The sequence below is a fragment of the Eubalaena glacialis genome, chromosome 12 (assembly GCF_028564815.1).
Source record: "Eubalaena glacialis isolate mEubGla1 chromosome 12, mEubGla1.1.hap2.+ XY, whole genome shotgun sequence".
Taxonomy (NCBI): domain Eukaryota; kingdom Metazoa; phylum Chordata; class Mammalia; order Artiodactyla; family Balaenidae; genus Eubalaena; species Eubalaena glacialis.
The window spans coordinates 19,218,561-19,246,474 of record NC_083727.1 but is presented as its reverse complement, the minus strand read 5'-3'; the positions used below and the strand labels follow the sequence as shown (position 1 = coordinate 19,246,474).

Here is a 27,914-nt window from a genome sequence, read left to right as displayed (position 1 = left end):
TCATCTTCACTATCATTATTCTGAATGCTTTTTCTGGAAGGTTGTCTACCTCCGCTTCATTTAATTGTTTTTCTGGGGTTTTATCTTCTTCCTTCATTTGGTACATAGCACTCTGCCTTTTCATCTTGTCTATTTTTCTGTGAATGTGGTTTTTGTTCCACAGGCTGCAGGATTGTAGGTCTTATTGCTTCTATATATTTGTTTTTAATGAAGGCAAAAGCTAAGTGAAATACTAAATGAAATGATGCTTTGAGGACATTTTCCTCTGGGTCTGCTAGAAACTTTTGTGTGTGTGTGTGTACAGAAAAGGTAAATAAGCCTACAACACTAGTGCTTATGCCCTGAGTAAGCCTCTTCATTTGTCTTTCCTCCTTTGATTAGGAAAGGAAATATGACAGTGAGCCAACAGACATCACAATCAAATAGAGATAACATGTTCTCTTTCATACAAAGAATTCATTCACTCTTCTAGCTTGTAAATGAGAAAATCTGTCATTTTGAAATTAGTTTTCCTTTAATCATACAATAAAAGGCTTTAAAAGTTATTGTAATTCTTCACTTGATTTTATAGTAAATATCAGAAGATTTTATTGAAGTAGTTGTCATAGAATTTCACACCTGAGAGTAATACTTATGGTGGATCTACTGTTTATTCATTCACTTCTTTAATCAATGATTGTTTCAACAGTAACATATGCTTCGTAAAAGCACATACGTACTTGATATGGTGCTAGATAATATTTAGGATAAAAAAGATATGAGGTAGTTACAGAATGCACCAATCTTGCAAAATAGTAAGGGAGACACTCAAAAATAGAACTAAATATACTGGGTTAACTGCCATAATAGAGGAGCAATATAGCATTTTATGTGTCCAGGGAAGAAAGAGATTCATTCAGTCCATCTAAATGGAGTGGTATCTGTGGAAGGATGGGGAAAGACTTATTAATAAAATTATAAAAGTGGCATTTAAACTTAACCTTATGTTTTTCAACAGGAGAAACTGTGCTATGGTGAGACCATTTCACATGTAGAAAATAACATAAATGAAGATTCAGAATTGTTAATGCACTTTTGGGCTGAAACATGGAATCTCTTATGAGTGAAGTACATGGAGAGGTGTAGTGGTGGGTAAATTTTAAATGCAGAAAGAGGACAGATTATAGATAATGATCAATGTTCTAAGAAGAAATTTGGATACTTTTTATATAAACCACAAGATGCATTAATGACTTTTGTGAAGTTTTATGTTCATGTGTAAGCTTTAAGGGAAGAGATTGACTATAGAAAGACTAGTTAATAGAGTGCTACAAAAATCCAAATGACAGGTTGAAAATAAAAGGCTTAAACTTGAGCAGCGAAATAAAAGTCAAATCCCAGGCATGCATAGGAAAACGTTTTCTGAGCTTGATTCATTAGAACTGGAATATTGATTTTGGTGGGGTGGGGGAAGAAAGAAATGAACAATAGACTACAACTCTCTTGATTTGAGCCTGGGTAACTGGAAAAATACAACTACCATAAAAACTGATAGGGAATACTCCTGTATTCTCCTGTCAGAATAGGACTGGGGAAATGTTGATAAGTTGGGTTTCAGACTTATCAACTGAAAATCCAGTAAAGGCATTCAAATAGAGGCATCCATAAAGTATTGAAAAATTTGTCAGAAGCTTAAGAGAAAGGTCTGAGCCAGAGCTCTAGATTTGAGGCTTAATTGTCAGAATGTTTACAGTGGCCAAAAGAGTGATGAAGACATGAGAAAAGAAGAAAGTAGGAAGAAGAACATTAGGGAACATTTACATTTAAGAGATAAGATAAATAAGGAAAACCTGAAAGCAATAAACAACACAGAATAAAAAAGGGGAGAAACAGAAGGATCACAGTATCAAGGAAACCAAGGAGACTCATTCAGTCAGCTCTTTTGCCATAGTAAAATCCCACAGACCGGGGGCTTAAAAGACAGACATTTATCTTCTCACAGTTCTGGAGGCTGGAAGTCCAAGATCAGGGTGCCAGCATGGTTAAGTCCTGGTAAGACTTCTCCCATTGGGTTGCAGACAGCTGCCTTCTAGCTGTGTGCTCACATAACCAATTTTCTGTGCAAGCGTGGGGGCAGAAAGAGAGAGAGAAGGGGAGAGGAGGGAGAGTGAGCTGTCTGGTGTCTCTTCTTATAAGAGTAATAATGAGGATCCCATTCTCATGACTTCATCTAACCCTAAATACCTCCCAAAGGCCCCACCTCCTAATACCATCACGTTAGGGAGTTAAGATGTCAACATATGAATTTGAGGGGACACAACCATTCAGTCTATGACAGACTGTTTCAAGAAGATAGAACTTGGGATCCTTGGGATCCCCAAGGATGGAGACTCTATGGTTATCCTTGACTCGTTTCAGTGGTGTGATGTGAGTAGAATTTTTATAGCTGTAAGTTGAGGAGTTTGTCATTAAAAGAATTAAAAATTTTAGACAGTATCTAAGGAAGCCAAGGAAAGAGGGAGAAGTGGTATAAATTAAGCTTGAGGAGGAGAAATTTAAGCTTGTTTGTAGTATCTGAGAAAGGAACTGACAGAGAAAGAGAAATTGAAAATATAAACTAGAGGTCATACGGGTTATGCTGGGCAGTCTGACCCAGAGCTGTGTCATTGCAATAGAGCCATTGGACATCAATTGACAAGTGTCATAATGAAGCACCAATTTTGAAGAATATGTTGGTTGTGGTTGATGCTGGTTCTCACTTCACTACATGTGTGTTGCTTGTCATTAAAAAAAAAAAAGATGGAAAAATTAAGCTGGAAACTTAGATGAATTTTAAGTAAAATCCTAAAATACAACTCTTACTACTGATTTTATCAGATCTCTGGGCTTACAAGCATTGATTGTAAGATTTGAAATGGGACAAATGAGGGAAAGCTGGAAAGTAAGGTATGCTGTCCTGGCATTATGGGTGGAGTTGGAGGAGTCACAGCTCCTAAGTACAGGTTGTTTGTAGAAGAAGGGTGTTGTGTGTTCAGAGCCAGACTCAGCTGAGAATGAAACAGTTACCTTCATTCAGCTGTGATTGGAAGGGGCTAGAAATCCAAATCCTTGACTCTCTTCCTGACAGCCAGTCATAATGCCTGAGCCTGCCAGTGTGAGGGTATTTTGTTTGGGGTAAAACCTTATGCCCCCTGAAAAAACAAGATGAAATGCCTTTACTCTCTGAAATATGTAACACTATGACCTAAAAGCACATTAGCCATAATTTAGAATGAAAACAGATAACTAAATAAGTTGTGTGTTGAGGAGTTGCCGTGGTGAGAGACCACCTTCAGAAGGCATGGACTTAAGTACAGGGGGAGAGATGAATGACATGAGGATAGGGGGGTGGGGACACAAATTTACAGTCACCATTGTTTCCTTGTTTTTTTCCCTCTTGTGAATAATATACTCATTCTACAAATAACACAGAGATAGCTACTTTTAATACTCATATTTTATGTTTTCAAGTTCTACACTGAGACCATGGGGCACAGATTTTGCTACAGCTTCAAAGAGAATATATTCCTTTTGAATATAGGCCACCTTTTATATTTCTTTCAAATTCAAATGAACTTGCATGACATACATATTCAGGTTCTCACACTTAGTGTTTTATTCTCCTGTATTTATAATGTGTAGCTTCTGAACTGAATTCAAAAATATTCCAGATGAATATCCATAATGACCCAAAGTAGGTACACATAACACCATTGTGTAAATAAAGAAACTAAGGCTTGGAAAGTTCAAGGCCATTTTTATAAGAGGAAGAAATGGGACTAAAATCATTGTTTTCTGGATAAAATCATTTGTTTTTATCACTTTAACTAAAATATAATTTTCATCACCTTTATGTCTGTTACCTCAATAATGTATTCATTCATTCATGTATTCAATAAAATGAATAAGACATGGAGTCTGCCCTTAAGAAGGTCATAGTTTATTGGTATAACACATCATTACAATAAAATCCAGTGAGTGAAATAATAGAAAATGGTATAATGTGGTGATTCAGGTGGGTGGGTAAATTTAGAGTCAGAAGTTTATTGAATCTGGGTTTGTTATTTTTGCAAAAGGTCCCACTCTACGTAACAGATACTCTTTTTATCCTGGTCCTACTATATGTAACAATCACCTGTTAGATGAAAGAAACTATCAGAGGAGACACTGGAGGCCTGCAGGCTAAACATGACCATGGATGTCCTTAGATCATAAGAACAAAGCTTATACATTCGTTAATTAAAACTCTCTGGCTTCAAGTTCTAGAAGCCAACCTAAGCTAGCCTAAGCATATTTATTTTCCCTTTGTGTAAGTAAATGGGAAAATTTATAGAGTATAGCGCAGTGCCTAGCGTATAGTAAAATTTCACTAGCTGTTAGCTAGTGACATTAAAATTATGAAAATAGGGGAGGAGGTATGAACGTTCATATACTAGCATAAAACTCTGCATTACACCTTCATGTAATGACAGTTGTTAGAACTGGGTATACGCATCGTTACTCTCAACTTGTGATATCCACGCTATGTAGAATGGTGGAGCTGTGTGTCTGCGGAAAGCCCAGGCGCGCGGCGTTACTCAGTGTGAGAGGTGTGAGAAGAAGCACACCCTGTTTGACATGACCTGGCAGCCTGTCCATGCTTGGCCACAGCTAAAGAAAGATGAGATCGTTTGCATGCCATCTGTTAGCCTTAGAGTCCAGTGTAAAGTGCTACCTACTCAAAAGGGAAGCAGGCCATGTGAGCAACACGTTCGTAAAGCAGGTTCAAGAGCAAAAATATTAGCAGCCTGCACAATGAAGAAACAGAAGAAAGTACCAGTGGATTTGGAAGCTTCATATCATGAGAACGGTGCCTATAGGCTCATTAATTAGAACTCTTTCGCGGCAAGTTATAAAAGCCAGATGAAGCTAGCCTAAGCAAAAGGCGGTGGGATATTTAATAGAAAAAATATAAGGAATAATTTCAGATATCTTATAGTAACAAGATTTGGAACGTTTCTGGGCCACAAGGGGGACCGGGCTTCTGAGGAAAAAGGTTCCAGGCATCTATGTCATCTCCTGGCTCCCTGCACGCCTCTTTCTTCTCCTCATACATCTGCTTTCTCCATTTCTTGGGCCCTCATGGTCAGTCCAAGGACAACCATCCCAGTGCTCCTGAGTTTACATGCTATCGGTCCAGTTACCAAAGAGACAGCTTCAATTCCCTCAACCCACGTGGTTCTACATAACACAGACAGACACTGATTACCTCAGCCTGACTCAGGTGTCTATCCCGGGTCAAGGAGATAACGGACAAAGATGATGTGAAGTCACAGAGTATAAAATTATCTTGCAGGGGCCCATCACTCCCGTCCTCCATGGGTAAGATCAGGGAGGCAGTTTGCAGAGAAGGGGTATGACTGTGACGTGAGCAGAAGCCCTGCAAGTGTCTCCACCAGAGTAATTCCATCTCCAACTACCACCCATCCTTTCTTCTTTGGCATCTGAATAAATAACTTCTAAGCACCAGCATTTTATATTTAGAAACGTTGATGAAAAGAAACTTAAAAACCTGCAGGTGGTAACCAGCCAGCCAAGTGATCACCTATCTATGCAAAATGTGAGTGACTGCTACAAACTCCAGCAGATATACCAATGGAGGGGCGAGAAAATGCATCACGCTGACACAGCGTTTGTTATGAAGGTGTGAGGTGTAGAGTCAAACAAATTTAAAAACTGGGCCTTGTCTTTGCTACTTTATAGAGAATCCTGGCTGTAAAATGCTTCTAAGTCACCTCAAGATGAACAAAGAGGAGGGGAAAAGGTGTTTTGTTTTGTTTTTGAAGAAATATGGATCGTTAGGACATTGTCTTCTGAATGAATTAAAATACATCATAAATTACAGGCCAACAATAAAATATTACTTATTGTTAACATTGGTCAATAGAATAGAAGAGGAAAATCAGCAAATATTTAATCCAGTTAACCCAAAAATGTGTCTATAATTTTATTTCATTTCGAAGGGGTAAGGGAAATCTCCTCTAACTGAAGGCAACTTAACAATACCCTCTATGCAGATTATTTTCCAGATGAATGACGAGTCTGCTGCTAACGAAATTAGGCAAAGTCCCTGGTGATGCTGCTAAAGATATTGAAAAACAACTGCTTAGGAGAAATCAATAATGATAGAAAATACTTTCCTTTCCCTGATTTTTCAGTTATAAAAATACATACTGTTAGCTTGTTTCTAGTAAATGCTCTCAAACACTGTGGGAATTAATATCATTTTTCACTTGATTAAACTTTGCACTGCTTATGTTATTTGGCTTAGGTGGATGTGGGATAGGGGAGTAGGAAAAGTGTTAACAAAGAAAAAGGAATGAAGACTTACATGAGCAAAGTAGAATAAAAGAAGTTACGATAATGGGGCAGCTGGGGGAGGGGTGACGGCGTAGGAAGGATGGCTGTAGATCCGTCACCAGGCAGCTCTGTGACTTTAGCCACTGATTCCGTCAGTGTCTTATTGTAAGAGATAGAATTGCAAGCAATTTTAGTAAGGTTTTGTTTAGCTCCAACTGTTTAAAGTCAAAAGTTATTCTAGGGCCAATCCTAGTATAAAGTCTCTTTTGCTCTCATGGTTAGAATGAGCTCAAGGCCTGATGCACCCCTTTTTACATTGGGAAGAGAAGCACTGATGGCTAATTGATTCAAGCACCTACATGTGCTGGCCATTGAGACACGGGCAGGGAATACAGTGGTGAGCAAAACAGATCCAGCCCCTGCCTTCCTGGAAAATTGGATTGTAGTAGACCAAACATGGAACATGTAATTACAAGTGTAGTGAATGTTTGTAAGGATAAGTACAAGGTGTTACACGAGTGTTATTAAGAGGACCTAGCCAGTCCCAGTGTGTGGAGGCTGGAAATGTTCCCAGGACTAAGTATTATTTAGACTGACTTCTGAAGGAGAAAAGGGGTTAGCTAGGAAAGGAAGGGAGCTAAAGGGGTAGGCCAGTCAAACAATCACAGTGTAATGGCTCTGAGCAAAAAAACCCACTGATGGCTGAAGGACAGGAAGCAATTCCAGGATGCCTGGAAGTGAGAATAAAGGCAAGTGTAATAAGTAGACAGGAAGGGTGGGCTAAGACTAGATCACGCAGGGCCTCCTTACAGACCTCAAGAGCGTGGATCTCATCCTCTGAACAATGGAAGTCACCACAGTCACAAAGCAGGGGCGCACTGTGATTAGTGAGAAACGTGTTTTAGAGCTAATACTCCACCCTCAGTGTGGAGGACACAGGAGAGCAAGAAGGGAGGTGGGGCGCTCTGGGAGGAGGCTGTAGCAGGGTCCAGGTGGGAGATTAGAGTGGCCTGACCTAGGGCTCTGACAACTGGGGAAGAAGATAGTGAACAGAAAGAAATGCTTAAAAGGTAAAAAGAAAAGTAAAAGTAAGATTGCTCACAAAATTCAGAGTAAATAGAGATGTGCAGTCACCTCAGGGTAGTTTAGCTCCAAAGCCTATAATATATGAACTATTACCAGATCAAATGGACTATCACATCTAAAATGTGGTTGATTTATAACAGAGGGAGACTGATCAGACACAAAAGCAGAGAAAAGCAAACAAACAAACATTGGAAATGGCCGTAGACCTCTCTGATGCTGAGATGAGTGAAGGGGATGGTGAGTCACGGGCTCTGAAAATTTAGGTACAAATGACAAGGTGATCCCTAAGACTAAACGGATGAAGTAAGCTATATTGGCTTAATGCCATCAAATGTTTAAGTACTGACATTTTCCACCCTCCACCCCTTCTTCTGATTCCCTGTGAGCAAGTAACTAATAATTATTGGCTTCCCCTATTTATATACATTTTGGTATTCTAAATCCTGTACATTATTTCCTTCTGCAAATGAAATTGAAATTCTCTTATATAACAACCTCACTATATGAGCTTGTTTAATGTAAGTCTCACCCTGGATGATATATTATCCTTATTGGGCAGACAAAATAAGTTGTGCTATGATATTTACCTGGGTGGTGAGTGATGGGAAGAATGACTGCAAGTCTGAGAACCAGATCCTCATCGGTCCCTGGGAAGATGCTTCCTTAGGAATGTGCACTCTGTGTGGTCCATACGATCACACTATGTTTCTCACATTTACCTTTCTACAGACTTCAGTTGCTTTATCTCTAACAGTGGAGATGACAATACTCACATTCTATTTACCATACTCTACCAGTGAATAGTATAGTTGGTAGGTCTTAAGAAGTAGCTTAAAATAAGTGAGTCCATAGACTCCCTACTCTATCTGTTCTCAGCTTTTCTGATCCAGAAATTCATGGACAGCTCATGTATTATCATGTACTACATATATATTACATTTATGCCACAATAAGAATCCTAGTTCCCAAGGAAACAGATGATAGAATCAGAATATAAGTATATGTTTATGTTATTCCACAGTAGCCATAGAAATGTCTAACAATTAATACTACCTCTACCAATTAATCACTGGGAAGAGTTAAAACAAATTCTTTGCATATGCTCTCCTGATCTCCCCATTTTAAAATAGTTTCACTGTATATACATTATGAGCCATCCTTTCACACAGCATGAGACTCATCCATGTTCCCGCATGTATCAATAGTTTATTCTCTAATTGCTGAGTAGTGTTACCTTGTACGAATATACTAAAATTTATTTAATCTACTTCATTGATGGACATTTGGGCAATTTCCAGCTCTCGATATTACAAATAAAGCTACAATCAACATACACATACGTCTTTATGGACATAAATTTTCATTTCTTGTGGGTATATGCCTAGCAGTGGAATTACTGGATGATAAGGCAAGTGTATGTTTAACTTATTAGAAACTGCCAAAGAGATTTCCACAGTGATTTTGTCATTTTGCGCTCCTACCAAGAATTCATGAGATCCATTTTGTGTTGATGGTCTTTTACATGATAGCCATTCTAATGGGTGTGTAGTAGTATTTAACTATAGTTTTAATTTGCATTTTCCTGATGATGATGATCTTGAGATCAGGGATTTTAAGAACCTGAGTCCTCACCGTTTACTTCATTTCTTCATTCTTTAAATGTCTTTAACTCCTATTTTGATTCCTCAGTGCTATGAGACTACCTAAAACTGCACTGATTTTCAGCAGCTTTCTGCTTAGCTTTATATCCTGTGCTTTGTGCAGCCTAAAATTTGCAAAAATTTCTAAAGGAAACCCACGAAGTGTTGGTCTCACTTTTCTTGACCTCCTTCTCTTCAGGGTCTTGGCTCCTCAAGTCCTGGCTACCTTGGAAGACTTGAACTCAAATTTTTGTGTCTATAGCCCTGTAAATATTTGTTTTTCTTACTTCTTTACCTCTTACTTAAGACCCTCTGCCTGGACTCTCAATCTGCTCTTCTGTATCAAGAATCATCAAATGTCCCAATGAGAAAAATAGCTTGAAGATTATCTACTTACCTCTCTGAAGTTCTCTTCTTTCTGACTTATTGGTCCCTTGGATTCTGGCTGCCATGACAGAATCCCAATGTCTTTAAATGGTTTTTAAAAATATTTTGTCTGTTTTTTTCTAGTTGTTCTCAGTGGGAGAGCTGGTTTACCCCAAAGAATTACATCTTAGCTGGACACAGAAGTCCTCTTATCCCAGTTTTAATATCTCCCCTTCCTCTTTCTCAATAGGTTATGATACGACCAAGATTTCTTTTAGGGCTATGGTGACTGTACTTCTAATACTGTGAAAGAAATTCTATGATAATTGCCTATCAGTTTCTTTTCAGGTTTGCTGGGTGGTGACATGGGGATATTAATGCCTCTGCTTAAACAGAAGTGATGGCATAAAATAAATTTTAGTGAAAACATATATCTAATATTAGTGCTTTAGCCAAGAATATTAAAAGCCTCACAAAGTTCTCAAGTGATCTAAGTCCTTTTTTGTTATCATGAATTTTAAGCTTCTTACCAAAGCAATAATTTCTTTTTTCAAAACATCCTGAGGTGAAGACTTTAGTTTTTGGCAAGTTGTTTTCATCATCTCTTTCTCTCCCCCTCTGTGATAAATCCGAGCAAAATAATAAAAAGACTTACTTTGGCAGTTTGGCACCTAAAGTTTATCTGGAAACATAGCAGGGTATTTTTTTTTTCCTTTTATGTAACAAGTTGTATTTTTTTTTCTAATTTTGAGCTTTTACTTTCTCATTAATAAAGATGCCTATATGTGAGAATAAACATTGAAAATATACATACAGTAAAATGTTTATTTATAGTATAAAGACTAAATTTACTACAAAATTTTGAATTAAGACTTCAGTACATATAAAATATTAGTACAACTTCCCAAATTCTGTAATTTATATTTGATATTTCTCCTTAGTAGCTCCTCATATATTTTAATATATATTTAGAATTTTTACTTTAATATTTTTTCAGCAAAAAATAATATATTCACAACTCTCATATAATACCTTAGTTTATTGGGGTAAAGCTAAAAGAAGAGGGAATTTTACTTCTGAATTATATATTATAAATTTCTTTTTGTAATAACAGTTACTGATTATTTTTCATATTTTAAAAAATGACAAATATTAATTGTGGGGAATTTGGAAAATATAGGAAAACACAAAACAGCTAATAAAAATTATCTACAGTTCTACCAATACACAGAGAAAAACCACCATTAACATATTTATGTATAGTCTAGTTTTTGCACACACAAATACATATACACATTATTTTTACTATTTTATTTTTTTTTAATGTAAATTTTGCTGGAGATTTTATGACAGTCAGTATTGAGTATGAGAATTAATTTAGGAATTAGTAACAAAAATAATAAGTGCTTTTGATATTCCTGCAATTACCAAAGTGATAAAGAAGCTCAGGACTATTTCTGTATTATTTTCATATTAGGAATATTTCTTCATTCTGTTTTGTTTATTCAATCACTTGTTCAACATTTACTGTAAATAGATGAACATATGTCTCTTTGTATGCCCAGGAAAGTCCCAGTTTATGCCTTTTGTCATGACATAATTTTTAAGAGCACTTCCTTCACTCTTAAAAGTAATCAGTTTGCATGAGAAATTACATGGTTTCCTTTTATTTCCAAGAATTGGGGTAGGTAAAAGGGGGATAAACTAGCATGCAATGGTAAATCAGCCATGGATCCTGCCCTCCAGAAACTATGACTTGCCTACTGTTGAAGATAAGAATTAACTTATATAATAAGAAGTGAAAAAGATCACAGGAGAGATGCAAAGATGTAATGTACATTGCAGTGTGGTCAAGAACTTGGTAAACATTTTAGAATTCCTGAAGGAAATATGTGCAAAATGTCGTGAAGAACAAGAATAGGTTTAGAAAACAGGTATGAAAGACAAAAGCTATCTTTTTTTTCAGCATCAGGGAGCTGTTGAAGTGACAGGGATTAGTGAGAACTAAAATATCAGGAGAACTGAGAAGTGAGCAGATGATCTGCAGATGCTTTTCCCTGGAGACATCTGCCAATTCCAGGCTCTGGCAAAAGGACGAGTATCCAGACTTGGCCCAAGCAGAGTGTCAGTGGAGGGAGGAGAGAAGACAGAAGAGATCTTGTAGTCACTGGAGGCTGAAGTGATAAAATAAAAGGCATGAGAGGCTTCAATACATGTCCAGCTTCTCCCTCAAAGCATCTACTGATGTTTGCAGTTGGCTGGATCAGAAAGGTTAAAAGATAAGCCAAACACCTCTGACATGGAGAGTCTATTTTCATGGAGCCTTTCAATGCTGAGGAGACAGACTAGAAAACACTTTTAGCAATCACCTGAAGCTGCACTGACATGATTGGAGACTCAAAGTTCTCAAACACCTGATACAGGTTCCCTGTTAAGACATGTGCCTAATTCTGAAGTTGTGTGTGGTGGGGGACCAAAAATCTAAACTAAAAATCTTCGAAAAGCCAGCCAGAATATTCCACAGTCTCTCAATGCTGAGGAGATAAAGACCCACCAAGTGAGCTGTACTAGTGCACAGCCAGATGCTCTGTTAAAAGTCTTGAAGCGATATACCCTACAGTAGACTGACTCCTATACAAACTGCAAAACAACTTTGCTCAGCTCAGTTTCTGACTGGATTGAGTTGATCTTTCCCATTCTACTTAGCAGAAAAAGTGGTGAAGTAACTCTGGTAGAGATAACCTAGAACCTCTAGAACCTCTACAGAATCTTATTTTATATATTTATAATGTCTTATCTGATATAAAATGTGTTTAGGCATGGAAGAGTTAGAATCATATAACAAAGAAAAAAAAAAACAACAAGGGAAACAGACAATAGAAACAGACCCACAGGTGATACACTGATCACTGTTGCTAGATGTTAGAAAACTGAATCATCATTCTGAGCACTGACAAAGAAAAGACTCATCCATTTGGCTTGTGTTTTCTGTCTGAACTTTATCTCAGAGGAATTAAATAGCTGATAAGAATAAGTTCTTCTTTTAAAAAGAAATCTAGTCAACAAATACAGAAGGGATGATAGAATGATAATAACATCATTTATTAGTTTTGTAATAAAATAATTGATCTATATAATGTCATCAATTACTGCTAAAACCATTAGATGAAAGATTGATGGGGAGTTTTATAATGTGTACATCAGGCTGACAACATCTGAACCCACTGATCAATCTTAATATGACTAATAGAAAACACAATTTATGTGCTTCTTTGTGTGGTATAACAGAAAGAAAACTCTGCCTCCAACAAACTATTCTCCCCATACAATTAATCATGAAGCTGATCAAGACTTCAGATCTAACTATCAAATCATAGGAAACATAAGTAACAGAGAAACATGTTAAATGACACTACAGGGACTCAATCTGTAAAATCTATAATCTGGATGTTTCTCCAACAAATAAATAGCAAACAAAAAGGAGGAGGGAACATCTACAGATTAAAAAAGACTTATAAGACTCATCAACAAAATACAATGTGCAGCTCTTATTGGGATGATGTGAAAATCAAGAGTAAAATAAATATACATGAGACAATCAGGGAAATTCAAATATCATCTATTTAATATCAAATATTTAATATCAAATATTAAGGAATCACTATTAATGTATTTTAAGTGTGACAATATTTTTTCCTTTTATTATAAAAATGTGTACCTATATTGTAGAAATATATACAAAATTCTTTATGGATGGAATGACATAATGTTTTAGATTTGCTTTAAAATAAATAAATGGCAGGTATAGATGAAATAAGATTCACAAATATATTGATTATTATTGAAGCTGGATAATAGGGATATGGGGGTTCATTTTAGCATTGTTTCCATGTTTATATATTTTAAATAATTTTCATAATAGTCAGTTTTAAAGATGTCTGAAAAATGAACTGAATTGGAAAGAATAGTAGGAATTCTCACATACCAGTGTAAATTCTGCAAGCATTTTGTAGAGCAATTTAGCAATACATAAGAAAGACAAATGTGCATTCACCACAATCCATCAATTCTGCTTCTTCATCCACACCATAGAAAAGCTCTCTCATATGTGTGCAAAGAGACATAACCAAGAATGTTTACTGCAGTATTGCTTAAAATAGCAGTACGTAGGAAACAACCTAAAGGGCCATCAGTAGGAGAATTGATTATATTCTTGATAGTGTGGTATTTATTCAATTTAGTTTAAGTGCATGAACTAGAGCTATATCTATTAACATAATACTATGCAAAAGGGCAAATTGCTGAATGGAAATATAGTGTGATGCTATGGATCTGAAATCTAATAACATGCTAAACACTACCACATATTATTTATTAACACATATGACTACACATGTAAAAGTATTAGCATATGCCAAGTGATGATATATACCAAATTTTCTCTTGAAAAGGAGAGGATTAGTATTAAGAATAATATACAGAGGGCTTCAAACATATCCCTAATGTTTTCTGAAGGAAAGGAAACTTAATAAGACAAAATGTTAATATTTGACAAATCTGTGATGGTAATTGAATTGAATTTTATTAAATTGTTCTCTATAGCATCTCTCTTAGAAATCTTTACAATTAAGGATTTTAAAGTAGAGAAATATTTCACACTGCACTGTTTATATAAAGAGCCTTACTGTACTATGTTAGATGTGCATGTATTAAAAGGAAGAGTGGAACAATTACCATTTACAGTGGGCCTATATATACAGTCAGAGCTCCATTTTCCACTCTGATGAATGAATGTTGAGAAATTAATATTTAAATTCAGATAATAGAAAGAATGCATTTGGGTTTGGAAAGCAATCAGAGGCACAAATTATCCTATTTATAACAACAGAAAAGATAGATATCTTCTGCTAAAATGGTCTTGAGTGGTTGCCGTCAGTCTTTATGGTTACTTTGGACAGCTGCCACAGTGTTTCCATGGTGACCATCTGGAATTGTATAGACCATTTTATCTCTGCTAAAAGTCTCACCTCCAAACCTGTCATAGACATGCAACTTCAGATACAGACAGCTAACCTGACTGTACCTAGCTTTTACCCACTCCTGACATATCCACTCAATGTCTCTAATGTTGCTGGCAAAAAAAAAAAAAAAAAAAAAAAATTGCAAGGGAGAAAACTATTTTCTAATTTCTTAGTTTTCTTAGAAAACTATTTTCTTAGTTTCTAGTAGAAAATAGTTTTCTCCTAGAAGTTATTGAAATTCTTGAATAAGGAAGTGGTTAAAATCCATGAGTAAAATGAAGTGAAGTTGGAGATACTATGAATTAGTCTAACCTAAATACACACTGCGATTTAAAATATCAGTCTTTTGTCTGTGCCTTTGCTCCTCTAATAGAGTTGTCTTAAGCTGGGATAGCATTTTGCTATTTGGAAGCATTTTTACATGTACTATTTCAACAATTCTTCTTTATGGATGAAAAACTGAGTCTGAAAGAGGCAAATACTCAGTTGGAGAGTAGCTGGTCTCCTGAATCCTTGTCCCGTGAGCTTATTGCTACACTATAAGGAGTAAAGCTTGTCTGTAACAACTTCTCAAGTTCACATAAAGAATCATTCTTAGCATAGAAACCAATGTAAGGGTGGCTATCTGTAAAGCAAATAACACACAAAAGCAAAGTCATATGGCACCAAGTACACTCAAAGACAGATAGTCTCTTATACAAAGAAAGGTTATTTGGACAATGGGAATAGATGGGAGAAGGTATGCATACACCAAGAAGGGACTTGAAAGAAAGAAAGAAAGAAAGAGGGGGGGGGAGGGAGGGAGGGAGGAAAGAAGGGAGGGAGGAGAAAGGAAGGAAGGAAGGAAGGGAAGGAAGGGGGAAAGAGAAGAAAGAAAAGAAAAAAAAAGCTTTGCATTTTCAGAAGAAATTGAAGATGAATCTTTCTAACTAAACTTCTGGGGTTTCATTAAATCCACAGTTTCTGCCAAAAGATTCAGCACAGATTTGGGACTTATATTTGACAAGCCCACATATGCTGCATTTTCCCTCCAAGCTTTTACTCTGGCTTGCGGACTGTGGGGTTGGTTGAATAAATGGTTCTACAGTTATTAAAAATACCCCAAAGTCCAGCTCCTTCTCTCAGATTTTATGCAGTTGATAAAATGGCCACTCTGGAATCAGATTTTTCAGGTCTTGACCTGTAACCTTTAATAATCCTCTTCTTTCATAAAAGTAACATCTGTATGCAAAGGTCATTTGCATCTCACTTCAACACAAAGTCAGAGACTAAAGAAATGGAACCATGAAGGAGATGCTGTAATTTTTTCAACTATTTCAATCAATAGTTAAAGGTGGCTTTGGGATTGCTTGGAGTTACTATGTGAAATTTGGCTGTCAATATGGTTGAAACCCCCAAAGCAACCACAGAACTGTCCGTAACTGCAAGAGTATTTCCAAGTCAGCTACAGAGGCCACAGAGCTTGCTGCCCCAGTCCCCAGGAGACACAAGTGCTGAGTTGTCCCTCATGCCACACTGTGTGCACCTATGCTAATGTCAGCAGTCAAGTCTCTAAGCTGTCAAGACGTTTCCCCATGGTTTTTATCATCCCTCAGCCGTACATTCCAGCAGACAGGACCAGCTGTATCAATTGCATGGCCCAGTGCAAAATGAAAACCCGTAGCCCCTGGCTGAAAACATAGAGGGAAAAATGTTAAAGGTACTAAAATATAAAGCCTTTTCCTTTCTTCTACTGTCTCTCTGTAGACCTGTCATTTTGATTTCTTATTTGCCATGTGACGCTGTACTCCCTCGCGGGGGGTGTTTGACGAGCAAGCACAGACCCTGCCAGGCGCAGCAGCTAGCCACTCAGTGACTCCGCATACACGCTCAGGCCGCCAGGTTCCCCTCCAGCCAGTCACTGGGTAGATGCCACGGAGAAACTGAACCAGGCGTCTCCCCTTTCCAGGTGCCTCCTGCCCCAGCCCATGGTAGACCGGCAACCCTCAAGGGTGTCGCAACAACGGTACAGGGGCTGGCAAGGTACATGCACGGAGGATGAGCGAGAGGCTCGCCCCCGCCGTGTTCCTCACCAGATGCGCCGCGGACCTGCCAGTTCAAGGAGGAGTTGGCCACGGCCATCGGCTGCCTTGAGACGTTATTGGGCATGTGCACCTGATCCTGATCTGACCTTCCCACACCCGTTCCCACAGTCCCCTGGCAGGGGAGGAGGGTGGCAGTGATCATTGGGCAGGGGTGGGTAGTGGGAGGCTGGATGGGCTCTGGTCCCCAAGGGGGGGTGGGGGGGGTGCAAGGAACAAGAAACTGAAAACCTGTCCGGAGAGGCAGGATCATGCTTGAGGTGAGGCTCTAAACGCGCAGTGCGTGCTCCGTTTCCACATGGAACATCACTTACAAAACACAAATTAAGTGATAAAATGATTACGAATATCAAAAGGATGACCACAGAGCACTAAACCCTGAATACAGGGCCCTTCTGATGAGGGACCCACCGTGTGTCTGTATTGGTCACGGGGACAGGAAGCCAGCCCTGCCAGCGTCCTGGCTTCCCAGCGCCCCTGGATCAGACCACATACAGACATTATCTAAAGGAGAATTCATCAGAGGATTCAAGGGGATGCAGGCAGTTTAGCAAGGCAAAGCCAAATGCTTTGAGTGTATTTTCTGCCTTCTTTCATGAGAAATGAAGTTGCTTTAACATTACTTTACAGGTGAAATGCCCTTTTCTACCAGTAACTTCATTATATATTCAAACATCATATTTTTTATTCCTGGGCATCTACTACTAATGTTTTCATTGTTTTCATGATCTTTGTAATTTCAGGTGGGCATATTAAATGTCATATTACTTTGCCTTCATTCAGTAACAAACACCATCTCTTTGTCTAATTTTCTTAAGTAAATTGATTATTGCAGTGGTAATAAAATTATACCAAGGTGTTTCAAGTTCTTATCTCTGGATGAGGATTTCAGATTGTTCTGGGTAGATCATGTACTTTCAAATGGTTTATTGAATGGTCCAAACTTGATGGAAATATACATATTGATCAATTTTAATTTTTCTCCTTCACCTTCATAACTGTGCTATGAAAAATCTTTTTTCTCACCTTCTGCATTCATACTAGATTCCTTGCTTTCAGGTATTAAAAAGATATTCCACTGTATTCTTGTTTCAAACCTCAAACTCACATCTCTCCTTCCCAGAACAATGTCAGGCTTCAGCCTGAAAGACTTGGACTGGGAAGGGACATGGTCTGCTCCTGAAATATCTCTGCCTCTTTCCTCTTCTGAATTTCCCTTTTTCTGCTTGCTTTGATGGGAAGAAGAGATAGGAGAGTTGACAAAGGTCTTTGACTTGCCTGGAGCTGTTGCGGTCCTCTTCTGATTAACACTGGATAATTGTCACCAGGATCTTGGGGTCGGTGGCCCAAGGATGATTGACAGAACGTTTGTGAGTTTCTAGAAAGCCCTATAGGGGCTTCATGACTGTCACCTTATCCACACCACTCACAGCACCTGCTGATGGTTCACCTTTAGCATCTTGTTCCTCAAATTCTCTTCTATGATTGGCTGCCCTCTTATGTGGAGCGACACTAAGATGGCTTTATCCCACCACCTAATAAAGTGGGAAACTCATGTGTCCTGAACTTGTGCAAAACCCACGTATCCTCATTCCAACAGATGCTGGAAAGGCCACCTGCACATGGCCGCCCCATCATCCTGGTCATGTCAAGTCAGGGCTCTTCTCCTCTTACCACACACACACTCTGTGCTGTACAAGGAGACATCCAACCAGGGAATGAGATGACCTTCTTCCCTGGTGGGAGGCTTACCCAATCTCTTGCCACTTCCCTTCTTTCCACCACAAGATACATTCCATCTTGTGAGGGCCAAGAGATACATGTGACTTTATGCTAAGTGACAGCACTGCTTTTATGATAACATAATATAGAGTAAAATTATCACTACAAGTCACAGTGTAAGACAAAAACCCGTAAGCATCCTTTAAGAGGGATGGTGGGTGGGAAGATTCAGGTGGAGTCCGCTGCCTCCAAGAATAAAGGAGAGTGTCAAGAGTGGAGGGGAAAGAGGCAATTTGGGATAGACACATACACACAGCAGAGAAAGCATCTGCCACTTGGAAAGAGACGGTCCCACAAGGTAAAAGAAAGAATGCACTCCACTGATGTGACTTTCAGAATTGGGCCTGGCAGTAAGAAACAGCTGGGCAACACAAGGAAGATCCAGGATGTGAAGGTGCAGGTGACGTGGAGAAAGGCTCAGGAGCCCAGCTAGGCCCTACCCCAGTCCTGGCACCACCCAAGTGGTGTGATCGCCATCTCTATATACGTGTATAACCGCTCACTCACTGGGTATCTTTTTCTTTTCCATCTTCAGGAAGAGGCAGCCAGAATTCTCGCCCACCAGACAGTGTCCGTCGGCACATGTGCAGCTTTGAAAACCCACACACTGCAGTGAATGTGTAAGAGAAGCTGCATGGAAAAAATAGTGGTTTGCCCCTTGCTTTCTCTCTCCTGGGTTTTCCTACTTTCTAACATGGAAACAGATGTGGTGCATGCCATCAAGAATGAGGAACCATTTACGTGCCATGGTTTGCACGACTGCCTTAATTTGATCGTCCATCGTTCTTAAAAGGACACTGTCAAGCTGTTAGTCTTTTTGCTTTTTTATGTTTTGATGCAAGAGGCAACATTTTTTTCCCATTCTAGAGATTCACTTTTGTTTGTGACTCCCACTCACAAACTTGAAAGTGAATTTTCCCCCTTCACAAATTTGTCAGCTTCTCCTTGGCAAACAGAGCTCTTTCTTTTGTTTTCTTTCTTTGCCTTTTTTTTTTGCTGCTACACAAATGTTTGATATGATCCTGTCTGCATTAAAGTAAAAGCCATAATTTGAACTTATGGAAGGATTCCATAATGTCAGTTTGACGAGGTGGACACCAGCCTTTGCTGGGTGCCTCCTATGCCCTGGGGAGCACAAAACAAAAGTTCTGTGAGTCCCACAAAAAGTGAGTTTTGCAAAAAAAAAACCAAAACCAAAAACAAACAAACAAAAAAGGAAAGTAGCTATTTTCCCAGAACTTTAGTGCTTTTATCAGATTTTCTCCATCTGATAAAACCGGTGCATGTTTGGTCCAATTTTTGACCTTTAGGTCTTGACAGTGTCTCTTTAAGTCAACAAAAGAACATAGACCATGTTCAAGTCATTGTGCACGGAGTCTGTGGTCATTTTTAGCTGTTCCTTTACAGCCCTTCAAACTCCTGGGAGAGTCAAAGGTACACATTCCTGCAGCAGGAGGGAGCTCACTGATCAGGTGGCTGTGGCTGGAATAGCTCTTCAGATGAGAAGAGCCCAATTTGTTCAAATGTTTGCTGCTGAACCTGGCTGTGGAGCCTGGTGAATGGCGCCCTAGCGTCTCTTCTCTTCACTCAGTGGAGTGCATTGGGAAGTCATGTTCTGACATTCCCTGGAAAGGCCCCAATAGAAAGTGTGTGGTCGCAATCAAATCGTACTGACTCTTGGAGGGAAAAATAAGTGGTGGTTGGGAGGACTCTGCACATCTAGATCAGAGCCACTCTAATCTGCTTGGATGCATTCTCTGTAATTCTCCCAAGTCAAAAAGCATTGAGTGTTTCTTGCACCAAGGGTTGAGTCTGACCAAGAACACAGGAAGGGCATCCTGATTATGACAGCTGCTGGCTGCCTGTCAAAAGGGATTGATGGGACTAGTAGATGTGCTTGTCGTGTCATGACAGCAGGGCCAGAGAGAGAAGAGAGTCACTTAACATTTCATGACTTAAAGGTGAGTGCCTAAAAGCAAAAACAAAGGCTGAAAGTGGGTCCATCATTGGTAGGTGACAGAAAATAATGCAACAGTCAGCAAAGCTAACAGGTTGGTTGTAAAGAACTTTTGAAATAAGATCTACTCAAGCTTTCTGGAGATAGTAAAGGATCAGGAGGAGATTGGTAGCTTCCAAGCTGAGCACCATAGACTAAGACTGACTATTTTTAGCTTTGGTTGTTCCTGCAAAAAAAAAAAAAAAAAGATATGTTCTTTTTGTGACCTTCAGTTTCCACAGCTTTTGTGAACAAGCAAGGCAAAGGGACTAGTGATAGAAATAAAGCTGCCTACTGGATCATTATGGTCTGCCTAGATCTCTCCTGCCTCTGAGGAGTAATCCCTGCAGGGCAATGCAACTGCCCTGTATTTCCAGGGGAAATGTGAGGACTCCAAGTATTGCTGAAGAGCATCGAAAGACTTGCTATTAAAATTATAGGTCTGGAAGCATGGAGCATAGAAAACAATGATAATGCTTGACCTGAACTTTCTTCAAAAGGAACATAATTAGGTTCATCTATACCTCCTGGAGGAATATAATTACACCTGGTATACCTCTGCTAAAACAGTGCTGCTGTACCAACATGATGTCGTAAATAAACTTTGGCACCAGAATTTCTTTCCTCAGCCAGCAATCATTATTAGGTTGAGCCGAAGGCCATTTAAAATGTACTTAGAAAACGTTTAGTGACCATCAGAATTCTACTCTTTAGTTTGAAATAGATTTGTCAATTTTCTCAAGACAGTAGACCCTACACCCGGACACAGTTTATGGGCTCTTCCATACTTTATTGATGAGGTAATTTCGTTTGTGGATGTCTTTTTCTTTATTAATTCATTGGAGAAATCACAAGGCTTAATAAAGGCAAACTGATTTTCTTTATGTTGTCTTTTATCCTGAGTCATATAACCTTAGGATATTCAAGGTGATTGATCTAAAGATTCTAAAAGGAGGACTGTATATTTAGACTTTGTGATATTGTATATTTCAGCAAGCCAAATGGTTTTCTGATTAGCTTATGATGAGGTTAGAATGAAAGAGGAGAGGGATAAAATTCACAATGCCATTTAAGATTTAAAATCATCAGAAACTACCATGTTCTCATGATATCGAAAAGCGTTTGTCTTCACCAATGCATTCAGAGATTCTCTACCTTACAAGAAGTGGTGATTCAATAAGGTGAGAAATTTTAAATATGTTCAGATAAGCTTCCAAAGATATATAGATATATATATATACTGAATATAGATATATAGATATATAGATATACAGAATCTATACTAAATATGCATTTTTTTCTGGAAAGCTTTCAAGAAGGGAAACTGGAGTCAGTGGGAGTTCTTTGTGTTGAAGACTAACTTGGGGTTGCCTGGGAAAACAGGAGTCTGACTCAAATGGTTTCAAATAGTCCTATGCCTGATGTGCTACAAGAATCACTGTTCAAACTGCATTCTGGTAGCAGCTTGCTGAAGCAGGTGGAGGTGAGATACCTGGACAGGGCAGCTCTGGCATCCCATCTGAAGTGTCTCAGGGCAACACCGCCTCCTCCTTGAAAGGCCAAATGTCCCAGTCGTAGCTGCAGGGCCACAGCAGAACTGTCTGCAAGCCTGTGGCTGTAGCTTGTTGACTTGGTGAGCCATTCTCTCCACGCTGTGACCCAATGGCATTTCCTGTTTCCATTTTCATTTTCAAAGAAAACAAATGCTACCCTCCTCAGATTCCAAGGAGCGAGACTTCCCTTCTCTTGGGAAGGTCCTGCCTTGTCTGGGCTCTCCGGATGCCATCCTTACGTCTGTCGTGCAGCTATTAAGCCTAGTGGCAAAGACTTGCATTGGACATAATGGAGACAGGTGTTGTGCAAGCTTCCCCCTCAGGCAGCTTGTGCAGGATGCGTCCCTCCTGATCTCAAACATCCACCCACTGTTATCCCCATTTTAGACATCTCTGGAGCAGAGAGCAGTGTATTCTGCAGATGGAACTAGTACTTACCGAAACAGATAAAACAGACAGGATCACTCTGAATGCCAAAGGTAAACTAATCTGAAAAAAAAAAGATACACTAATCTGTTTACACCACCCACTTCCAACTATTCTCTAAAGTGCTGTAAATATTGGGTTTTCTGTTTGGGGGGATTGTGATACTTATCTAACGAAAGAAAAACCAAAGCAAGATCCCAAGCCTGCTGGAGCTGGAGCCGCTGCCCTCCTCCTGCTTAGCTCTACAGGACTCTCAGCGTATATCATCCTCCATGTCTCTAGTTCCTCCTAGGCCTCACAGCAATTTCCTCCAATCACTTCAATATCAGTAAATATATTTAGCCACTCGAGGTATTTACTCCAAACACTACTGCATTTGATCTTCAAATACAAGATTGTTCAGTCTGATGTCTGTCTTTTGAAGTCAGAGCAAGAAAGGTCGGGTGCTTTGTGACAATTTTGTGGTGTTTCTAAACCAGGTTGCTTTTCCTAAGATTAGGGAACCAAGTAAAATTAAACAATAGAATGAAGAAGCTGATGGCTGAAACACAATGTATTAAAGTTACCCGGGTTTAAATAAAAGTCTTATTTCATAATAATATTGCATCTTTATAATGCATTTATTCCTTTTTGCTGCCCCATATTTTATAAATTTTTCTCTTCTTAATATCACAGCAATGGGTTCCCAACCTTTTCAAATAGGATAATCACTTTTCACGTGAAAATGGTTATTAAACCTTCACCTGAATCTGTGATAGTAATTGTACCTTTATTAGTGGCCACTTCAACACAAAACATGAAAAAAGGCTTCTCAGAACTTAGTTACACTTGTATCTAGAAGTACCATTTATCATAACAGCATTTTGCATTTAAAAATAGCAGCCCATAGTCTACAAAAACATAATATTGCTTCAGCCTAAAAACAATGCTTTGATGTACATGTAGATTCATGGACCATTCAAGCTGTCTGTGAACCATAGGTTAAAAATAACTAATCTAGAAAGACCAAAGTTTATACCCTGTGATGCAGTTTCTATGAGATGGTGCCTTTCCTCCACTCTGGTTTTTAGGAAGCAATTTATTTTGTCCTTGACAAAAAAAGGTTAATCTAATTTTCTTAATCTGATAAAATTCCCTAGGGCATTATAACTGTTTCCTAATTAAACAGCACTTTACAGAAAATCTAGAGCAAGACTCTGAGGGGAAGGAAAGCTGCTAATTTTGACAGCCAGGGTGAAAATCTTCCATCCCAAGAATAAAATTGCTATTGGATTAAATAGAACTAAATTGTGATCATATCTGTCTGCAAGATGATTAATAATGCCTTTTACATGATTTAAAAAGAGGCTCATATAGGACCCCTGGACAAGGTGGAAAACTACCCATGTGAGGGAGCCAGAGAGTGAACTAAGTCCCAGCAATACAAGGTTACCTTTTTTGCTGGCATATATGGAGACCCGGCAATGTTTTGTTTGGATATCTAAGCCTACTGATTGAATTAGGTCAGACTAGCTCTCAAGGGAATTGGTTTTTAAAACACACACACACACCCCTAAATGACACAAGCAGCCTTTTAGTTTAGTGATTTTCTTAATGAGCATGGAGAGGCAAGCATCTGGAGAAGGAAAAAGTGTTTCCATTGCAATTGAAAGGGATGCAAAGCATTGCAGTTGGAAATTACACTAAAGCATATTTATGCAAGGCGAGAGGCAACTGGGCAGTCTTATACTTTCTGGAAGAGGCATATTAAATGCATAAGGAGAGAACATGTGTGAGTAGAGTGGGAGATGGAGGAAACTGAGAAAGGTGAAAGTGGGAGGTGAGCTTGCCTGGAATTTCAAACTCAGAAGAGGAGCTGTGGGTTCTGGTCTTGCCTTTGGCTGGTTGACTGCTCTTGCCAGACACCACCGGCTCATTCTTCAGTTTACTCACCTCAGGAGAGAGTCAGCTATTCTAACAAGAGAGTCTAGAAGTCGATAAGTCAGTAATTTCACATTTATAAGGAGATATACATTCTTAGAGAATATATTAAGATATATTAATATATTAAGATATATTAATATATTATATTATTAATAATAATTAAATATATAATAAATATATTAAATATTAATGATATAAATAAAACAATTAAATATATCATTATTAATATATTAATATAATTATACAATTATATAATATATATTATTATATATAATATATATAATTATATAATATAACATATTATTATATTATTATTAATATATTTATATAATTATATTATAATAATGTAAATATAAATAAAATAATTAAATATATTATTATATTATTATTAATATATTAAGATATATATATTAAGAGAATATATTAAGCATACATTTGAGTGATATAGTATTTTGATATAGTATTTTAGAGATGAGATTTTTCTTAGACAATTAAAAATACAGCATAGATTATCAGATATATGGAGGAACTGCCTTCTTCCCAAATAATGAGAAAATTTTACCTGTTATATCTATTTTAAAACTTTTATATCCAGAATTTTCTATAATTGATATCAGACTTTCAACACAAATCTGTATTTATTTGACTCACTTCACTTTCAGGATTATAAAATTTGAAATGTCAAAACACTACCTTCATCATAAATGTGGAACTCACATATAATTTTTGAAGTAGTCATTCTTGGATTTTCAAAATGATTAAATAAACCATTATGTTAACTATTGATCATTTCCTACATTTTTCCAAACAAAAGAATCCGCTATGAAATAGTCTATTTCACATATCCACCTAAGAAAAAAATACTCATTTTCCCTCTTCCTTTTAATGTCATTAAATGTCATTCCTAAAATGTCATTATTGTGCTACTTTCTCTGTTGTTTTCATGGACACAAAGAAAAAGCAAACTCCTGAAAAAAAATAAAAGAAGAAAAAAATGATTTCCTGATTTTATTAACACTATTGTTATTAATAGTATGCTATGTTAAGGTACCACCATCGGCTAAAAATTATACAGAAAATAAACTGAGTCTGAAAGTAAGACCAGAATTATTAGAACAGACAGAATAGAATTTGCAGTATATGCACCCAGTACGTCTCATTTTTTTTTTCTTCAGAGATATATTCTATTTGGTTGGTTTTATGAGGATCCCATGAAAATGAAAGTTGCTAAGTGTGGAGGATTGCTGGTGCCCTAAGACTTTTCTTCACCAATGCTCAATGAGGAAAAGGCCCCAGAGAAGTCTGGTCTCAGTAACTTCTCCTTTGTCTGAATCTTAATTTTGTCATATTTGCATCAAACTATGCGAGAAGACTAAAGCAGGATATGGGTATTTGTATTTTTCTGGGCCTTCCAGTACTGTCTCTTTCAAACACACCTCATTAAATGCTGCCAGTGTGAAAATCCCAAACTAGCTGCTATGTGAATTGTGATCCACTGTATGTGTCAGGAATAATACTTTGAAATGAAAAGAAAGCCAAAAGTTAGGAAACTCTTAAGTGAAGCATAGGTCTGGGTTTTTCTGTCATCTCCTTTTTTTCTCTTCTGTACAGATGCCATGTGCATAATCATGCCACCCCTGTTAACACAGGAAATACCTGCATATCAGAATGGGCAACTGAGAGGATGTATTTTATAACTTCACAGGACAATGAGAGTAGCTTTACACGTGTGTTTTAATTTGTTCCAGGGACTAAGAAGAAAGGGAGGCAATAGCTATGGTCATTATGCTCTGTTGTCCATGTGTAACTAAGATTTTATTTTTAATTTGTTTCCTCCATCAATTGTGGAATCTTTCAAAGGCTTGCACTGAGCAACAATTTTATCATTTCCTTAGAGTGTGTGTGTATGTGTGTGGGTGTGTGTGTAATAGCTGTGAAATCATAGACCTAAATGAAAATAGCTGCTTCTACAACAAGCTGGCTCTTCTCCCCTGCAACTTTTCTCAGGGTCAAAATGTCCTACCTTGTCTTGAGGTGGATGGAATCCGAGGTTGCTTCAGAGGCAACCTGTGGTCACTGCAGATTTTGGTGTTGGATGTATAATAAGGAGAGAGTAGGGGTGTGGAGGACAAGCATACATGCCGTCGAGGGGGGAGTCAAATTGCTCTGAGCTGGGCTAACCAATGTTTTATATGTATGTCATCCTGTGTGCATGATACATTGCAAGTAAACCTATCTCTATTTTATTCATAGTTTTAATGGCAAGTCTGTGTCATGGTCTGAACCAGGTGGAAGACAGGTGCCCAAGGGACAGCACATGTGGCACCGCCTCTCTGTGCACGTGAAGACCAATGAGACGGCCTGCAACCAAACAGCCGTCATCAAACCCCTCACTAAAAGTTACCAAGGCTCCGGCAAGAGCCTGACCTTTTCCGATACCAGCACCAAGACCCTTTACAACGTGGAAGAGGAGGATGCCCGGCCGATCGGCTTCAGCCCGCCCAGCAGTCCTTCTACGGTGGTGCACCGACGCGTGCCAGCCGCGGTGAGCACCCCGCCTCTGCCGCCCCGCCTGACCGCAGAGGAGACCCCCCTCTTCCTGGCCGACCCGGCCGTCCCCAGGGGCTTGCCCCCTCCCCTCCAGCAGCCGCCGCCGCCGCCCGCGCAGAAATCCCTCATGGACCAGCTGCAGGGAGTGGTCAGCAATTTCAGCGCCGGGCTCCCGGATTTCAACTCGGTGCTCGCAGTGCCCGGGGCTCCGGGGAACGGGCTGCGGCCCCTGTTCCCGCCCCCGGCGCCGCCGCAGCCCCTGCAGATGCTGCCGCTGCAGCTGAGCACCTTCGGGGAGGAGCCCGTCTCCCCGTCGGCCGAGGACGACGACGAGGACGACAGCGAGAGGTTCAGGCTCCTGCAGGAGTACTTGTACGAGCGGGAAGGGAACACGGAGGAGGACGAGCTGGAGGAGGGGGAGGAGGAGGAGCTGCAGGCGGCCAGCAAACCAACCCCAGAGGATTCGCCCGCCCTGACGCCTCCGTCCCCCTTCCGCGACTCGGTGGCCTCGGGCAGCTCGGCGCCCAGCTCCCCCGTGTCCGAGTCGGTGCTCTGCAGCCCTCCCAGCGTGACCTACGCCTCTGTCATCCTGAGGGATTATACGCAAAGCTCTTCCACCCTGTAGGGAGGAGGTGTCCGCAGGGAAAAGCAGGGGTGGTCAGGGCGCGCCAGCACCTCCGGAGACTTGCAGGAAGCTGGGGGAGAAGCGGGGGCTGGAGGTGAAGTCAGGAGCAAGGAAGAGACCGCGGCTGCCGTCTTAGTAAGGCCAGCGCGAGAGGCTCTGGACCCTGCAAGCAAAAAGTGATCCAGGCGAAGATTCTGATTCTTGAATTATTCAAAAGCCTTCTCTGGGAAGAAAGGGAATTCTGACAAAGCACAATCCCATATAGTATGTAACTTTAATCGCAAAAATGAACAAAGTCAACCAACATCATCTCTTCGGACCATTGTGCATAGATACACATGCCCACACCCTTGGCCCGTGTGGAAGGGGACAGCCCGGGAGGACCGACCAGTTGAATCATTAGCTTGTCATCATGGTATTCCCAGCGAGCATGGTGGAGTCAGGCAGAGCAGGTGGGCGAAGGAGGGGCAGGCGTGGAACCACCCAGGGAACAGTGATGGACAGCAGC

General features: G+C 39.3%; 1 protein-coding gene across 4 annotated transcripts in view; it reads left to right on the top strand.

Moving 5' to 3' along the window:
- Positions 1-27,406, top strand: part of GRM1 (glutamate metabotropic receptor 1) — a 371,761-nt gene extending 344,355 nt beyond the window's left edge. The window contains exons 8-13 of one of the 4 annotated variants that reach the window (XM_061207052.1): positions 1,944-1,980; positions 5,814-5,833; positions 7,488-7,505; positions 26,349-26,386; positions 26,485-26,605; positions 27,218-27,406. In XM_061207052.1, the coding sequence (XP_061063035.1) occupies positions 1,944-1,980; positions 5,814-5,833; positions 7,488-7,505; positions 26,349-26,386; positions 26,485-26,605; positions 27,218-27,406 (423 nt within the window). Of the gene's footprint in view, positions 1-1,943; positions 1,981-5,813; positions 5,834-7,487; positions 7,506-18,868; positions 18,930-26,348; positions 26,387-26,484 lie in introns of those variants that run through there. The other 3 variants (XM_061207051.1, XM_061207053.1, XM_061207054.1) reach the window with 3 other exon arrangements.
- The last annotated feature ends 508 nt before the right edge of the window (positions 27,407-27,914 follow it).